Consider the following 18,634-nt stretch of genomic DNA (forward strand, 5'->3'; position numbering starts at 1 on the left):
TCTTCGCCTGTTCTCCATCTCCCTCTGGTGCTCCCCTCCCCCTTTCTTTCTCCCTAAGCCTCCCGTCCCATGATCCTTTCCCTTCTCCAGCTCTGTATCCCTTTTGCCAATCATCTTTCCAGCTCTTAGCTTCGCCCCACCCCCTCCTGTCTTCTCCTATCATTTCGGATTTCCCCCTTCCCCTCCTACTTTGAAATCTCTTACTATCTTTAGTCCTGACGAAGGGTCTCAGCCCAAAACATTGACAGTGCTTCTCCCTATAGATGCTGCCTGGCCCGCTGTGTTCCACCAGCATTTTGTGTGTGTTGTGGAATTTAGTTTGATCCTTTTGAGGAGGTGACAGAGATGATTGATGAAAGAGGGGAATAGATGTTGTTTAAGTGGACCTTAATAAAACATTTGACAATGTTCCTCATGGCTGCCTGGTCCAAGAGATGAAGTCACATCAGATCCTTGGTGAGTTGGTAACTGAATCCAAAATTGGATTGGTCGTAGAAGACAGAGGATATAGTACAGGTGTATTTTTCTGACTGGAGGTCTTTGGGCGGTGGTCTGCAAACTTCAGTGCAGGGATTTCTGTTGTTTATAATACATATCAATGGATTGCATGAAAAATTAGGTGATCTGATTAAAAATGGCATGAAAATTGATGGACTTGTAATGTGAGAACATTTGTCAAAGTATGCAGCAGGAAATAGTTCATCTGAAAATTTGAACTGAGAAATGCCAGATAGAGTTTATCCACATGTGTGAGGTGATATGTAGTCAAGTGCAAGTGGAAAGTATGCAATAAGTAGAAGGACTTCAGGAGGAAATTCTTGGAAATGCAAGACTATGGTTTCTTGAGTCAGTAGATAGGCTGGTGGAGAAGGTGGACAGCATGATTGCCTTTATTGTTGAATGCGTTCAGTATAAAAGTTGAGAAGTTATGTCGTAGTTATATGAAACTTTGGAGTGAATACGTGCATCAGAAGTTTGCACAGATCTAACATGCTATTTAAACATTGGGCAAATTTCTATAAAGGTATGGTGGAGAGCATACTGACTGGTTGCATCATGACCGGATATGGGAACACCAATGGCCTAGAATGAAAATACCAAAAGTAGTGTACACAGCCCAGTCCATCACAGGTAAAGACCTCCCCACATTTACAGGGAGTGTTTCGGAAGAAAGCAGCATTCATCAGCAAGGACCCTCACCATCCAGGCCATGCTTTCTTCTTGCTGCTGTCATCAGGAGGGAGGTACAGGACCCTCATGCCCAACACAACCAGGTTTAGGAACAGATATAATCCCTCAACCCTTAGGCTCTTGAACCAGAGGGGATAAGTTCACTCAACTTCACTTGCCTCATCACTGAAATGTTCCCACAATCTACGGACTCACTTTCAACGACTCTTCATCTATTGCTTGCTTGCTTGCTTGCTTGCTTATTTCTTTCTTTCTTTCTTTCTTTCTTTCTTTCTTTCTTTCTTTCTTTCTTTCTTTCTTTCTTTCTTTATTTATTAATTATTTCTTTTTGCATTTGCATACTGGTTGAATGCCCAAGTTAGTATGGTCTTTCATTGATTCTACAGTATTCTGGTTTTATTCTATTATTGATTTAAGTATGTGATGCACCATCAATAACTCTCGGAGACTGGAAGTGAACGATAGGCTTTATTAACAGCAAAAGGGAGCACAACATCTCAAAGACTGATGGAGGAACAGTGCCCCAATCGCCTTTATACAGGGGTCTGTGGGAGGAGCCACAGGAGCAGTCAGCAGAGGGGCGTGTCCAGACAGGTATACACAGTTTACCACATTCACCCCCAGTTTGTTTTAAAAGAGAGTCCCCATGGGGCGAAGTTTCTTACAAGTATATTAACAGGTCAAGTCTATCAGGCGGTCGAGTCTGTCACTGCGATCTACGTAGGACCGGTGGTGATTGCACCAGTGCCGGTGGTGATTGCACTGGTGACAGTGGTTGTGCTGGCTCTGGCCTGACTTGAGGTGCTAGCCCGTTAGGCATCAGTAATCCCTCATGCATGTGCATTGAGCCCGGTATGGGAGTGTCGTGAGGAATCTGTGTAGGGCTTGGCGTGCGCTGTGTCTCGTGGGTATATACATCGGTGGGTACGGGGTTCATAGTCACCGTGGAGTGTTCCGGGCAGGGGTCTGCTGCTCCTGTGGGCGCCAGGTCGCGGATGGAGACCGTGCCCTCTCGCTCATCAGGTAAGACCACGTAGGCATACTGGGGGTTCGCATGAAGTAGGTGAACCCTCTCGACCATCCGGGAGTATTTATTGCTCTGCGCATGTTTCCAGAGCAGCACTGGCCCTGGGGATGTCAGCCAAACTGGTAGGGTGGTCCCAGTGGCAGACTTCCTGGGAAAAGAAAAAAGTCACTCATGAGGGGTGGCATTGGTGGACGTGCATAACAGGGAGCGGATGGTCTGGAGTGCCTCGGGGAGGACCTCCTGCCAGCGAGAGACCGGCAATCCCTTTGACCTAAGGGCTAAGAGTGTGGCCTTCCACACCGTGGCATTCTCCCTCTCCACCTGTCCATTCCCCTGGGGATTATAGCTCGTGGTCCTACTAGTAGCAATACCCCTAGCCAGCAGCTATGTATACCTGTCTAGACATGCCCCTCTGCTGACTGCTCCTGTGGCTCCTCCCACAGACCCTTGTATAAAGGCGATTGGGGCACTGTTCCTCCCTCAGTCTTTGAGATGTTGTGCTCCTTTTGCTGTTAATAAAGCCTATTGTTCACTTCCAGTCTCCGAGAGTTATTGATGGTGCATCAATTTTATTAACAGCAGAGGGGCGTGTCCAGAAAGATATACATAGTTTACCACAGTATGCCTGCAAGAAAATGAATCTCAAGGTTGTATATAGTGACAAATGTACTTTGATAATAAATTTGCTTTGAACGTTGAACTTGTACAGAGATATGGTGAAAAACTTCATTTTGTAAGCCGTCCATTTAGATCAATATATTTAGGTAGTATAAGGGATGGTATATTTCATCCATTACACTGCACTGCTTTGGCAAAACAATAAATTTCATGACCTGTTTCAGTGATAATAAACCTGATTCTGATTTAAGGAGCACACATTTGCCCTCGCTAGCCCCTTTCTTTTCAAGTACCTGAAATATCCCATTTCAGTCCATCTTTTCTGTCAGTTACCTTTCTCGTTCTGTCTTAGATCAATTTTTTTAGGCTTCTTTGCTTCCTTCTAGAATGCTCCCAATTTTAGGCCCTTCTGCTATTTCTGGGAATTTTATAAGACTCTTGGATTTAAAGCATTTCATTTATGCCGTCAGCCATGGATGAATCTGAAACTAAGTGACTTCAGTGAAGAAAAGGGTGATTACTGACATTACATCTGATGTGAGCAGTTGGTATTTGCAGCAGAGAAACATTTCATTTGGCCTTTGTGGCTGCTCTGTAATTTAAATTTATTTCCACCATTCCAGCAGCTCCTTTGCTTTGAGGATTTATTCAATTTTAATTATACAGTGCCTTGCTATTGTTTCCCGTGTAAGAAACCTGTCAAGGATCACTTCTCAGTTTCCTCTTCCTGACAACAACGTTGTATTGACACAGGAGCTACTTACCAACAAATTTGAACGAGACATTTGATGGAAGGCTTGGTCAAAGAAACAGATTCCCTGCCGTGTTACGGGAGGGGAGAGGGGGAGAGGATTATAGCAGGAATTCCAGAAATGAGGGCCTTGGCAGCTGAAGGGAGGGCTTCAAGTAGTGAAGCAAAGAAAATCCCTGAATGAGACAATTTGAGCCTTGAGCTTGCTAGAACATTCCAATTCTAATCCCGCTGTCATGTGCTCTCTATTAAGTCTCACACCTTCTCTGCCACTACATTTTGTACACGATTGTGATCCCAACCCCAGATATCATTCAGCATTACAGACTGAGCCCCAGTGTCGTTTCTCAATTCATAAGTTAATAAAATTCAATTAACTTCCCTTGTCTCATATAAGGAGACCATTCAGCCCAGAGTACCCCTTCCCACATGTCTCCCAGTAACCTATTCTCTCCCACATGCCCATAAACTCCCATTTCTTTCCCCTGCCACCTACCCTTCTTAACCCATCAGCATGTTTGCCATGATGGAATAGCGTGGCAGACTCGATGGGCTAATTCTGTTCCTCCGTCTTACTGTCTTATGGAAACTGGAGCGCAGGGGAAATGGGGAAGTGTCATGCAGACAGCACTGGAGATGAGGTTGGACCTGGGAAAATGGAACTGTGCTGTAGCTCCATTACCTGCCGCGCTACCATGACCCCGCTGCCCCGCTGTAATGGTCTCTGATCTTCCCAGTTTCTGGGGAAACTGTTATAACCATTGGAATGTCCTTCCCTGTTGTGAGCCGGCAGACTTATACAGTATTAAAATGCTGAATGAATGACTGATGACCGAATCTAAGCTAGCCCGCCACCTGCTGGACAAACTGGGGTAGTTCAGTCTTTCCAGAGCAGGTTCTGGCTTGAAAGTCACCTCCGTCTGGACTGTGCTGCAATGTCAACAGCGTGTTAAGCACCGTTTTTGAATTCCAAGGTAATTGGCATACAGACCAGAGATCAAGTTCTAGGCAATTATGCCTGTGCTCAGTCCTCCAAGTGCAGCTTTGTGAAGTTGCAATAAAATATCAGAATCCTTATATTTTGTGCCCCAAGCTGTGAAAGCAGACATGCCACATGTTTTCTTCACTGCCCTGTACACCTGTGTTGCTATTTTCAGAGAATTTGGATCCCTAAATCTCTCTGTTCATCAAGTGGAAACACAAGAGACTACTTGAATCAGGAGCAACAATCAATCTGCTGGAGGAGCTCAGCAGTGTAAGCTTCATCCGCGGAGAGAAAGTAATTTCGATGTTTTGGGTTGAAGTCCAGCATCAGGACTTGCAGAGTAGCTGCTCCTATGATTGTTGTTGTGTTGTTCATCACTTGTTCTCCAGTAAGACCGTGCCATCTTGTCTATTGCCTCAATAATAGATGATCCAAGGATCAGGCAACAGAGATTTTGCGAGCTGGGAAGAAGATGCATGGAGAATAGGAAGAAAAGTTCTTCATGTAGGAAACTGTGTCACTGTCTGAAACGACGGCGAAAATAGCCATTCTGGAGTTTGAAAAGGGATTTAGAAAAGCACTTGAGGGAAAGTAATCTCTTGTGTTATAGAGTGAGTATGGAATGGGACTGACCTACAGGACAAGTCGAATGGCTTCCTCCCATGCTGTTACAATTTATTGATTCTATTCAAGAAGGAATTATTGCAGAAAATAGGAGGGTTATGAAAATGTTTGATGGAATTGATTGTGGACTTCAGGAAGGGGAATTCGGGAGAACACGCACCAGTCACTGAGGAGCCAGTGAGTGATAGAAAGGATGAGCAGCTTCACGTTCTTGGCTGTCAACATCTGGGAGGATCTAACTTGGGTCCACCATTGATGCAATTACAAAGCAGGCATGACGGTGGTTCTACTTGATTAGGAGTTTGAAGAGATTTGGTACGAAAGCAAAGACTCTTGATTTCTACAGGTGTATGGTGGAGAGCATTCTGACTGGGTCATTCATCTCCTGATATAGAGGCTCGGATTGAAAGTGACCGCTGGGGGTTGTAGACAGCTAGCTGCATCATGGGCACAAACACCCCACCATTGAGAGGTGATACAGGAGCCTAAAGACTGAGACTCAGGGTACAGCAACAGCTTCTTCTCCTCTGCCATCAGATTTCCGAATGTTTCATAAATATTGCCACATCATTCCTGTTTTGCACTATTTATATTTATTTGTAAATTATGATAAGTTTTATGTCTTGTACTGTACTGTTCCCACACAACAATACATTTCACAACATTGTTAATAAAATTGATTCGGATTCTGAAGTTGTTTCCATGTGTTTGTGAAACTAGGCGTCATATGATAGTTACTTATACAGTATATCCAATAGGGAAATATCCATTATTTACTTAATTAAATAATGAGTAACTGGGTATCACAGGTAGTTAGGGAAAATAAATTGAAGCATTTGATTTCAAACTAGAAAAGCCTAATACATAAAATGAAAAGGGAGTCATTGTTTGCAATGAGCCGTATCTCCTCATATTCATGCATCTATTGAAAAGCCTTTTAGATGTCATTATTGTACCTGCTTCCCTGGCAGTACTTTCCAGGCACTTACTATTCTGTGTGTTTAAAAGAAAAAAACTTGCCCTGCTCATCTCCTTCAAATGTTTCCCATCTCACCTTAAACCCGTGTCCTCTAGCTTTTACAAATCTACCTTGGGGGAGAAAAAAGCTCTTCTCTCTCTATGCCTCTTGTAATTTTATAAACTTCCATCAGGTAGCCCCTCAGCCTCTAATGCTCCAAAGAAAACAATCCAAGTTTTGTTCTGCCTCCCTTTATCGCTCATACTGTCTAATCCAGACAACGTCAAAGTAAACATCTTTCGCAACACACACACACACGCAAAGTGCTGGAGGAGCCCAGCATGTCAGGCAGCATCCGTGGATGGGAACAAACGGTCGACACCAGGCTGAGACCCTTCTTCAGGTCTCCTGATGAGGGGTTTTGGCCCGAAGTGTGGACTGTTTGTTCCATCCTTGGATGCTGCCTGAGCTTCTGGGCTCCTGCAGGACATTGTGCATTGCTCTAGTTTCCCAGCATCTGCAAGTACCCCTCATGTCTACGATTTAAACCTCTTTTCCACCTTCTTCAAAGGCTCCAAATTCATCCTATAACGTTGGGACTAGAACTGCACACAATACTCCAAATGTAGCTGAGCAAAACTTTTCTTAGCCTCTGTTATAGCATCAAAGAAAGCGGCCACAAGGTTCCCCGAAGCAACATTTAGATAATGATCAATGTAGGTTGATTAAGGGCATTTGCCATAACATGAAGGATAATTCCTCTTTCCTTGAAGCAGCTTTATGAAATCTTTTGCGAAGGTAGCTTTTCCTTGATTAGTATCCCATGTGGATGATGACACCTCCAGCGGTGCAGCTAAAAGTCTCAGTCTCGGCTGCCATGGAGTGGGATTTAGAGCCACACGAATGCAAACAGAAATATAAATTGCTGGAGAAACTCAGCAGGTCAGGCAACATTTGTGGAAGAAGAGGGATAGTCAGCATTTCTGTTCCTGATGCAGGGTCTCAATCCAAAATGTCAGCCATCTCTCTGCCTCCACAGATGCTGCCTGACCTGCTGAGTTCCACCAGCACTTTGTTTCTCGCTCCAAGTTACAACATGGGCAGTCTCCACACAAATTTGATGACTTTTCATCTAGAATCCGTCAATAACAGCTTTCCACAGGAGTGTTGAATCTTCTAATTTATCCTTTAAAGCTGGCATGCAATCTGATAATTTACCTGGACACCTCCCACCACTGTCTTTCACTTAAAACTGGCAATAAAATTGGCTTATTAAAAATATTTCTTTGAAGCTTTTCCAGCATCTTAAGAAGGAATGTTCACAATATTTTATAAAACATAGATTCTAAAATAGCATGTTAGCAGGATAAAAAAAAATCTCTAAGTTAGTTTTCTTTCATTACAGATGGATATGCTCCCTTTCTGTCTTTGACAAGCCGTGAATCTGTGCTCATTACTCCGGGAGCTCTTCTGGCTCCAGGTCCACAGCACTATGACGTTAATCCTGTTCAGGTAGGATGAAGTCCCTGCCAGTTCTGTATAAAAGAGATAAGACGGACTTATAAATTCAGCAAATATTTCCAAGTAATTGCGGAGCAACTTCTGGTATAGCTACTGTAGGCATATGACCTCTTTGTGCATGTTGGTTAGAATTCCCGAGTATATGTCATTGTAGGTAGCTGATCATTAAACTCAATAGCTTGATACAACGCTGAAAAACTGACTTTTGATCCCAGCTGCTGCATAAAAAATTTTTGAAAGTTTATTGCATTTTAACAATACGATAATGCTATTCACACAGATTATTAATGTTGAAAATCTCTCTGAAGCTAATCACCGATGGAAAAAATATAGAAGTGTATGCAAAGAATTATAAATTGCATAGAGAGATTTTCATTGCTTGTTTACAGGTGAGTGTTTTACATGGAAAATTCCAAAGCTCTTGCTATCTTAATGTTAATTTATAACATTTTTATTTTATTAGAATCAAGTTACAGGTTTCTACATCATATATTATACAAGTAATTCTTCTACAACAGTCACCAGTTCCAAGCCCAACTCATCATGTCATGATTGAATTAAGTAAGTCCCAATAAGTGGTGAACCAGCATAAGTAAGTGACCTTAAAAGCCGTTAGGTTGTCACTAAATGTCAGCTTATTTAATTCTGTGGATATGAATCAGGATGCCATTCTAAGCTGACGTGTGTGTGACTATAAGGCCCTCATTGTGTCATAAAATCGCATATAAAGCTGGTCCTTCAGTGCACAGTATCCATGCCTACAGTTAAATATCAGTCCACACTAATCCCATTGACCAGTTCTTGGTCCAGAGCCTTAAATGGTTTGACAATCCAAGTGCTCCTGTAGATACTTCTGAAATGTTTCTTCAATGTAACTAACTTCAGTGTAATAAGCTTTTAGTAATTGCCTTTACCAACACATGAATATATAAGTAATGGAGGGAAATGCATGGCACACAAGAAGAGGGTATTTAGTATAAAATGGTGTCAAGCTCGACACAACATCATGCTGAATTAATCTGTACTCTATGTCCTAAATAATTTCTTGTCTGTGTTGTGTCTAAATCAGGAGCATAGTAAAGAGAAATTGAAGCAAAATAGAAAAATGATCAGGCATTTTTATAGACAAAAAAGTGGAGTTTATGTTTCAGAAAACCCTATGTCAGAGCTGTAAAACTAAGAAAACTCACTAGTCTTAAGTTGCAGAGAAAGAGGCGAGGGATAGGACAAATGGAATATCACCGATATGGAGAGACCAGTCCTGCTCAAGTGATCTTCGTGCTTATGGATGAGAGATCTGGTAGGTTGATTCAGGAAATGAGGATGCCCGGTATCCAGGGTGAATTGCAAGTTTGGATTTGGAACTGGCTCGCTGGTAAAAGACAGAGTAGGGATACGAGGCTGTTTTTCTGGCCAGAGGTTCATGACTGGTGGGGTTCCGCAAGCATTGGTGCTGGGAGCTCTGTCTTCTGTGATACTATATATACTTGGGTGAAAGTATAGATGGATGGATTAATAAACTGCAGGTGTCACCAAGATTGGGAACAATATAAAGAACTGTCAAAGAAAACAAAGGGATATAGATCATCTATAGATATGGCTAGAGAAGTGGCAAATGGAGTTTAATCTGGACAAGTGTGAGGTGTTGAACTTTGGGAAGACCAGTGACATTGAAATGAAATAGACCTTGGGGTTCAAGTGCATAGTTCACTGAAAATAGCAACACAAGTAGATGAAGTGGTAAGGAAGATGTGCGGCAAGCTTGCCTTCATTGGTAAGAGTGTTGAGTACAAGAGTAAGGAACTTACATTGTAGCTACATAAAACTTTAGTCAGACTTCACTTGGAGTATTGTTTCATTTCTGTTCACCCCTATGGATGAAGTGCAGAAGAGGGTTTACCAGGATGTTGCTTGGATTAGAGTGTATGATCTACGAGGCAAGGCTGGACACACTTGGACTGTTCTCCTTGGAGTTTCAAATGCTAAGCAGTGACCTGATCCAAGTTTTTAAAATATTTGCGAGGCAAAGATAGGGCATTCAGTCAGAGTCTTTGCCCCAGGATAGAAATTTCAAATACCAAAGGATGTGCTTTAAAGGTTAGAGGGAGTACATTTAAGGGCAATGTGAAGGGCAAGTATTTTACGCAGAGTGTGGTAGTTGTCTGGAATAAGTTACCAGGGATAGTAATAGAAATAGGCAGTTTGGTGGATTTTAATGTGGCTTTTAGACAGACTCATGATTGTGACAGGATATGGATGATACACAGGAAGAGGACATTCGTTATAAATTGGCATTAAGATCAGAAGAATTCTGTTCCATGTTCAAGACAGAGAGAAAACAAACATCAAGACTCATATATGCTCTAAACTGCAGGCTTACAAAGTTGCTGAAACCTAAAACCAAAAGAAGGACGCTGGAAATGCTGAGCAGAACAGGCAGTGTCAGAGGAGGGAGAAACTGAGATCATACTGCAGATGGTTAACCTTAACTAGAATTGGCTAATTCTGATACAAATAGGCAAAGCAAGTTATCAAAATTGCTGGACTTGACATTGAATCCCAAAGGCTGCAGTGTGCCCGGGTGGACGACGTTGTTACTCAACGTTTCAATTTAAAGTAAATTTACTATCCAAGTATGTACACGTCACCAATACAACCCTAAGATTCACCTTCTTGCAGGCATTCACAGTAAAAGAAGGAAGCACAATAGAATCAGTGAAAAGCTGCACACCAAGACTAACAAACTAATGTACAAAGAAGACAAGCTGTTCAAATGAAAAATAAATAAGTAAATAAATAATTCTGACAACATGAGTTGTAGAGTGGAACAGCATGGAGGTTGTTTCATCTTTTGTGGCTCTTTAAAAAAAAAAAATTGGCCAATCCTTTACAATTTCCTGATTAGAGCCATTATACCATGGCTATTTTCAACTGCGCAAAATAGCTTTACAATTCCAACAAGAACTGGCTCGTCCAATTTTGTAAAGATGCACACAAAACCTCTCCAGGTTTTTCTGCAGGATTTAAACATAATGGATTTTCCCAAAGCCATATATTCTTTGTATGAGAAACATAAAACAAATAACTGTTCTTACCAAAGATTACATTGTAATGGTGCCATTTAGCAATTTATATGCATTTTACTTTTGGTATATAGGTGAATTAAATCAAATATATAGTATTATGCTTCCACTTTGTAGCCTGAGATCCATTAGTGCCAATACAGGTTACATAAATTTTAGTCATCACAATTTTAAAGCATTGAAATCAATCATATATTCTTTACGATCATTAACAAATTTCTTGCACATTAAGTGGTTTATTATTAGAAAATAACATTCTTGCAAAGTCTCCAGGAAATAATCTGCTGATTAATTGTTATTTCCATACTGTTTGTCAAATTAATGATGTAAAGAAAATTGACAATCCAGCATAGCTGTGCCTCTACCACAACTCTTTTACAGATAACAGTTGAAGACTTTTTAGAGGTCAAGAGACGACATTTTCAACAGAATCATTGCCCACTTGAAGGCACTTGTCTCATTCGGGCTACGTAATTAATTTATTAGAGGTTTGTGTGTCTGGGAGCATCTTTTGCTGCTCCCTAAATTTCAGTACCTTAGACCATAAGACCGTAAAATCATAAGAGAGAGTAGAATTAGGTCATTCAGCCCTTCGAGTCTACTCCGCCCTTCCTTCATGGCTGATCCCAGATTGCACTCAACCCCACACAGCTGCCTTCTCACCATATCCTTTGATGCCCTGTGTGATCAGGAAACAATTAACTTCCGCCTTAAATATATGCACGGACTTGGCCTCCATCACAGTCTGTAGCAGAGCATTCCACAGATTTGCTACTCTCTGGCTAAAAAAAATTCTCCTTACCTCTGTTCTAAGGGGTCTCCCCTCAATTTTGAGGTTATGCCCTCTAGTTCTGGATGCCCCCACCATAGGGAACATCCTCTCCACATCCACCCTATCTAGTCCTTTCAACGTTCGGTTGTTTCCATAGAACCATAGCACAGTAAACAGGCCCTTCGGCCCTTCTATTCTGTGCTGAAACTTTATTCTGTTAGTCCCATTGATCTGCACCCAGTCCATAACCCTCCAGACCTCTCCCATCCATGTATATATCCAATTTATTCTTAAAACATAAGAGTGTGCCCGCATTTACCACGTCAGATGGCAGCTCATTCCACATTCTCACCACTCTCTGAGTGAAGAAGTTCCCCCTAAACCTTTCCCCTTTCACCCTAAAGCCATGTCCTCTCGTATTTATCTCTCCCAATCTAAGTGGAAAGAGCCTACTCGCAGTTACTCTGTCCATACCCCTCATAATTTTGTAAACCTCTATCAAATCTCCCCTCATTCTTCTACGCTTCAAGGAATAAAGTCCTAACCTGTTCAATTTTTCCCTGTAACTCAACTCCTGAAGACCCGGCAACATCCTAGTAAATCTTATCTGCACTCTTTCAATCTTACTGATATCCTTCCTATAATTAGGTGACCAGAACTGCGCAAAATACTCCAAATTTGGCCTCGCCAATGTCTTATACAACCTCACCATGACATCCCAACTTCTATACTCAGTACTTTGATTTATGAATGCCAGGATGCCAAAAGCCTTCTTTACAACCCTGTCTACCTGGGACATCACTTTCAGGGAATTAGGTATCTGAACTCTCAGGTCCCTTTGGCCCTCTGCACTCTCAGTGCCCTACCATTTACTGTGTATGTCCTACCTTGATTTGTCCTTCCTAACTGCAACACCTCATTTCATCTCGTCTCATTTCAATGAGATCCCTCTGCATTCTTCAAGATTTCAGTGACGACAGGCCCAAAGCTGCCAAATGCTCTAAACATGTTAACTCTTTCATTCCTGGAATCAGCCTTGGAACCTTCTCTGGACTCTCTCCAATCTCAGAAACACATCCTTTCTGAGATATGCAGCCCATAACTGTTGACAATACTCCAAGTACGGCCTGACTAGTGTCTTATAAAGGCTCAGCATTATCTCCTTGTTTTTATATTCTATTCCCCTTGAAATAAATGCCAACATTGCATTTGCCTTCTTTACCACAGACACAACCTATAAATTAACTTTCTGAGTCTTGCACGAGGACTCCTAAATAGATAGATAGATAGATAGATACTTTATTCATCCCCATGGGGAAATTCAACTTTTTTCCAATGTCCCATACACTTGTTGTAGCAAAACTAATTACATACAATACTTAACTCAGTAAAAAATATGATATGCTTAACTCAGTAAAAAATATGATATGCATCTCAATCACTATCTCAAAAAGCATTAATAATAGCTTTTAAAAAGTTCTTAAGTCCTGGCGGTAGAATTGTAAAGCCTAATGGCATTGGGGAGTATTGACCTCTTCATCCTGTCTGAGGAGCATTGCATCGATAGTAACCTGTCGCTGAAACTGCTTCTCTGTCTCTGGATGGTGCTATGTGGAGGATGTTCAGAGTTATCCATAATTGACCGTAGCCTACTCAGCGCCCTTCGCTCAGCTACCGATGCAATGTTAAACTCTCCAGTACTTTGCCCACGACAGAGCCCGCCTTCCTTACCAGCTTATTAAGACGTGAGGCGTCCCTCTTCATAATGCTTCCTCCCCAACACGCCACCACAAAGAAGAGGGCGCTCTCCACAACTGACCTATAGAACATCTTCAGCATCTCACTACAGACATTGAATGACGCCAACCTTCTTAGGAAGTACAGTCGACTCTGTGCCTTCCTGCACAAGGCACAAGGGGTCAGTATTGAAGGGTCTCGGCCCGAAACGTCGACAGTGCTTCTCCCTATAGATGCTGCCTAGCCTGCTGTGTTCTACCAGCATTTTGCGTGTGTTGGTGCCACTTTTTCCCCATTCTTCCAATTTGTTTAAGTCCTGCTGCAATTGCATTGCTTCCTCAGCCCTACCTACCCCTCCACCTATCTTTGTGTCCTCTGCAAACAAAGCCATCAATTCCATTATCTAAATCATTGACAAACAATGTGAAAAGCAGTGATCCCAATACTGACCCCTGAGGAACATCAGTAGTTATCAGCAGCCAACCAGAAACGGCCCCTTTTGTTCACACTTGCTGCCCCCTGCCTGTCAACCATTCTGCTAATCCTTGATGGGCCATTATAAAGTGGGGGGGGGGGTCAGTTAAGAATTAATCACATGGCTGAGTCACTTATTGACCAAGATGTGTAAGGAGAGCAAATTCTCTTCTCTAAAGACCACTTAGCAAGGCAGCTTATTCTTTAGGACAACTCAATAGCTTTATGGGGTATCTTAAGTTCTAACTTCTCCAGAATTTAATTGCATTTAAATTTGTCATCTGTCTTGGTGGGACTTGAATTGGAAATTTTGCAATGATCTTTTGAGGCATTGGATTGGTGGACACCTGTTTCAGTGTTGCTGAAGAAAAAACCATTGCTCAATGTCAGGAAAAACTAAAGTGCTGATTATTGACTTCAGGAAGGGGAAGGATGGTGAACATGTGGTAGTGATTTTTTTGGGTTAGCACATGTAGCAATTAATTTTAACTGACTTCAACCACTAGCATTCATATTTGAATGTGAATTGTGGATTAAGTTTAAAATGCAGCTCTGATCAATGGGTTCCAAAGAGCCGTGAACCAAGTTAATTGGAAGAACAAACAATGCTGATTCAATATTGTTACTTGTGTGTATTTGGGTGTCTGTAATGTAGGTGCGAAGGGGGACGCGTGATGGTGGGAAAAATCCAGGCATTTGAAACTGTTACATGTAGTTCAAAGGAAGCATTGTAAAAATGGAATTGTCCTGTGACCTTAGCCTGAATTGTCCTTTGATCTTTAGTGTATAAAATATGCAGTTTTGGGTCAGGCAGAGCACTTACTCCGAAAGGGGTCGATCTCCCCCTCCTCCCCCCCTCTCCCATTGAGCAGGAAGTACAGAAGTCTGAACTCCCACACCACCAGGTTCAAACACAGCTACTTCCCTTCAACCATTTGTTTTTGAACCAACTGTCAAAACCCCAATCACTGCAGATTAATAACACGATGACCATTTTGATCGCTTTGCATTAAAATGGACTTTGTTTTTTTAGTTCTAATTGTGCGCTTTCTTTCATAAATTTTGTATAATTCAAACTTGTTTTATGTTTTTTTTTCTTGTGAATGCTGCTTATATGATGTCATGTGCCCATGATGCTGCTGTAAGTAAGTTTCTCATTGCATTTATATATGTATGTACACAAGCATATAACAAGAAGCCCAGCTTTGACTTTGGTTTCTAACCTGGTATTGAGCTATCAGAGTTACAGCTCCAGGTATTGATGCAACCTTTTATTCAAAGCATAAAAGCAATCAGGTCTCTCTCTTTGGAGCCATTAGAAGTAAAGAGTGCACCTGGTGTCTTTCTGGCCCTGCGTGACTGTGCTGGGAATTGAAAGAATTACTGACTCATCTCACACTTCCCTTTTCTAAAAACTGTGTTCCAGATCATAATTGGCTATGTGCTATTGAACATTCCTTATCTCATCTCCTTTTTGCTGGTGAATCTTGTCTGAATTTTAATTGTGAAGAGTTTTGAAAGGCTTTTGTTACCTTGGTGGACGTACACTTGATTAAAAACCTGCTAGCAACAACAGTGATGTGCATTAAGTTAATGAAAAGTAAGGAATAAATTTTGAGAGGCAGGATATAAGATTGGATATGTACATTGTTTGCAGCCGGCACCAAACTAGGGTCTAAACTAGTGTATTAAGTGGAAATACGGGTAGGTTTTGCATAGGTCTCTCCACCTGAGTTTCTTAGAGTAAGTAAGACGCAGTGTTGCGGTTCTCCATGTTGTGAATTTCAGGAGCGTATCAAAGGAGGGCAGAGCATGAAGAACAGGGAGGCCCGTTTCAAAGAAGCTGGAGCAGACTTACCAGGACCTTGTTCCTACGATGTGTACCCAATGAACCTTGCTGAGAAAATGACTAAAGCACCCAAGCCACACTGCACGGTGGTGAGCTATAATCTCTTCCTTTCGTAGCTCTAGAACATGGACCCTCTCCATCAGTCATATGGCTGCATATAAAGGATATTGATAATGTTTCTATGGCATAGCAGCCTCAATTTCTACTTGGTGGTTCTATGAAAGTAACTAATTTTTGATCCCACTGTGTTACCAGTGGGTTGGAAGCAGGGAGGGCTTTGTGGCAGGATTTATAACTGAAAACATTGTATCTATTCAACTGTGTTTATTTATCCACGAAACAGCTGGGCCCACTTTATAGCAGCATCTGTTTTACTGCGGAATCTATTTAACCGCAGGATCTGTTTTACTGCAGAACTTATTTTATTGCTGAATCTATTTTACAGCAGTCTGTTTCATCAATAGAGTATGCTTAGACGCACAGTCTATTTAAAGCACGTCTCCAGAAATTACCAGCAAGGAAAAAGTTTGAGTGAAATTAAAGGGATGACAAATAGAACACGAATAAGCCATTTGGTCCCCTGTTTCTGGTAAATCATTCAGTAAAATCGGAATCAGAATCAAGTTTATTATCAGTGGCATGTGCCGTGAAATTTTTTAACTTAGCAGCAGTAGTTCCATGCAATGCATAATATAAAAGAGCAAAAAATAAGTATATCAGTTAAAGTATATGTATATTGAATAGCTTAAAAATCGTGCACAAACAGAAATAATATATATTAAGAAAGTGAGGTAGTGTTCATGGGTTCAATGTCCATTTATGAATTGGATGGCAGAGGGGAAGAAGCTGTTCCTGAATCGCTGAGTGCGTGCCTTCAGGTTTCTGTACCTCCTACCTGATGGTAACAGTGAGAAAAGGGCATGCCCTGGGTGCTGGGGGTCCTTAATAATGGACGCTGCCTTTCTGAGACACTGTCCTTTGAAGATGTCCTGGGTAGTTGGTAGGCTAGTACCCAAGATGGAGCTGACTAAATTACGACCCTCTGTCGTAATCGGAGTCAGAATCAGGTCTATTTATAAAGACGAAGGGTCTTGGCCCGAAACGTCGACAGCGCTTCTCCCTATAGATGCTGCCTAGCCTGCTGTGTTCCACCAGCATTTTGTGTGTGTTGTTTGAATTTCCAGCATCTGCAGATTTCCTCGTGTTTGCTCAAAGAATTTCAAAGATTTACCGGTCTCTCTCGGTAGTATTTCTTCTTATGGCTGACCTCTTATTTCTCGAGCCTATGATGCTACCCCACCCCTCCCTTGGCACATCATCCAGTGGAAGCCTCAACTCTGAAATTCATAAGAATTTTGTATGTTTTAATCAGATCATCCCTCATTCTCTAGAGTCAGAGTTAAACAGCATGGAAACCGGTCCTTTGGCTCAACTCGTCCATACCATCACACGCACAAAACGGTGAAGGAACTCAGCAAGTCAGGGAGCATCTAAGGAGGGAGGTATACAGATGAAGTTTCTGGCTGAGTCTGGATGAAGTGTCTTGGCCCGAAGCTTTGACTGTTTATTCTCTTCCATTGATGCTGCTTGATTGCTGAGTTCCTCCAGCTTTTTGTATGCATTACTCAAGATTTCCACCATCTGCAGAATCTCTTGTATCTGCAATCAAGGTGTCTTCCTGGTTTAGTCCCATTTGCCTGCATTTAGCGCATTAACCTCTAAAAGTTGCCTGACTATGCATCTGTCCTAATGTCTTTTAAACATTTGTACACCCAACACTGAATTAGTCTTGTTCACCTCTCCTCACAAGATAACCCTCTCATCTCAGGAATCAGCCCCAGCACTGATACCGAGAGCAGCATGAACTCCAGATGTGGTAGATGAGGAAATTTGCCAACATGCACAAAATCCAAGCTTGGATATGCTGTAACACTGTGCAGTGCAATAAATGTGAGGGAAAGCATAACTCTCAAGTTCTTTTCTAAGGAACACACACAAAATGTTGGAGGAACTCAACAGGCCAGCCAGCATCTATGGAAAAGAGTACAGTTGACGTTTTGGACCGAGACCTTCTCCAGTCCTGTTGATAAATACACTGAAGTAGCACAAAGGGAAAGCAAAACAAAATGTATAATGTAGAGTTACAGCTGCAGAGAAAGTGCAGGGAAGTTAGACCAGTAAGGCGTAAATGCCGTTATGAGGTTGAGCAAGAAATCACCTTTATCATGCAAGGGAAGTTCATAGTTAACTTGAATCAGTACTATGACTCTATCTTCCATCATAAACTGGTAAATCTGATAGTGCCATTGCAGGTTATGTGCAAGCTCAGATTGTCACATTGATAAGGATCCATTGTCTAATTTCAATTGAACAATAATCATGGCTGTGTGCTGTCAGTATAAAGATGATGGTTTTCTCTTCTCTCCACTGCAGTTAGTAACGAGCCCTGCTGCTAGTGCACCATCGATTCCTGCACCAAGCCAGTCCTACGGCTACGAAGAGGCTGAAAATGGTGCTCTGTCCAGACACCTACCTCCTTCCAGAGACATGTCAATAGGCCCCGCCTACTACAACCCACAATACGTGAGTATCAGCAACGTAGCCCAGTTAGACTAAAAAGAATGAAGTTAATTAAATGCAAATCTATTTTGTTGAACTTTTCTTTCTTTGCTGGAGTACAAATGAAAAAAAAAACATTTATAATGAATAAGTTGGTTTATTGTCACATGCACCAAGCTACAGTGAAAAACTTCGGTTTGCTGCCATCCTTACAGGTCATTTCATCACGGCAATGCGTTGAGGTAGTATGTGGGAAAACAGTAACAGAATGTAGAGTAAAATATCACCGTTCAAGAGAAAGAGCAGTGCTGGCAAACAGTGAGGTGCAAGGCCTTGACAAGGTAGACTCTGAGGTCAAGAGCCCTTGTTAAAGAACTAGGGGACGATTCAATGGTCTTATGATGGTGAGATAGAAGCTGCCCTTGAGCCAAGTGATATGTGCTTCAGGCATTTATATCTCCTGCCTGATGGGAGAAGAGAGAGCT

At 41.9% G+C, this 18,634-nt stretch overlaps 1 protein-coding gene across 1 annotated transcript in view; it reads left to right on the forward strand.

The window, feature by feature from the left end:
- Positions 1 to 18,634, forward strand: part of stpg2 (sperm-tail PG-rich repeat containing 2) — a 533,079-nt gene that overhangs the window by 10,118 nt on the left and 504,327 nt on the right. Inside the window, exons 2-4 of the mRNA XM_073041898.1 lie at positions 7,560 to 7,666; positions 15,530 to 15,679; positions 18,024 to 18,173. Of these exons, the coding sequence (XP_072897999.1) occupies positions 7,560 to 7,666; positions 15,530 to 15,679; positions 18,024 to 18,173 (407 nt within the window). The remainder of the gene's footprint in view (positions 1 to 7,559; positions 7,667 to 15,529; positions 15,680 to 18,023; positions 18,174 to 18,634) is intronic.

Source organism: Hemitrygon akajei, chromosome 4, assembly GCF_048418815.1.
Source record: "Hemitrygon akajei chromosome 4, sHemAka1.3, whole genome shotgun sequence".
In the NCBI taxonomy this organism is placed as follows: Eukaryota; Metazoa; Chordata; class Chondrichthyes; order Myliobatiformes; family Dasyatidae; genus Hemitrygon; species Hemitrygon akajei.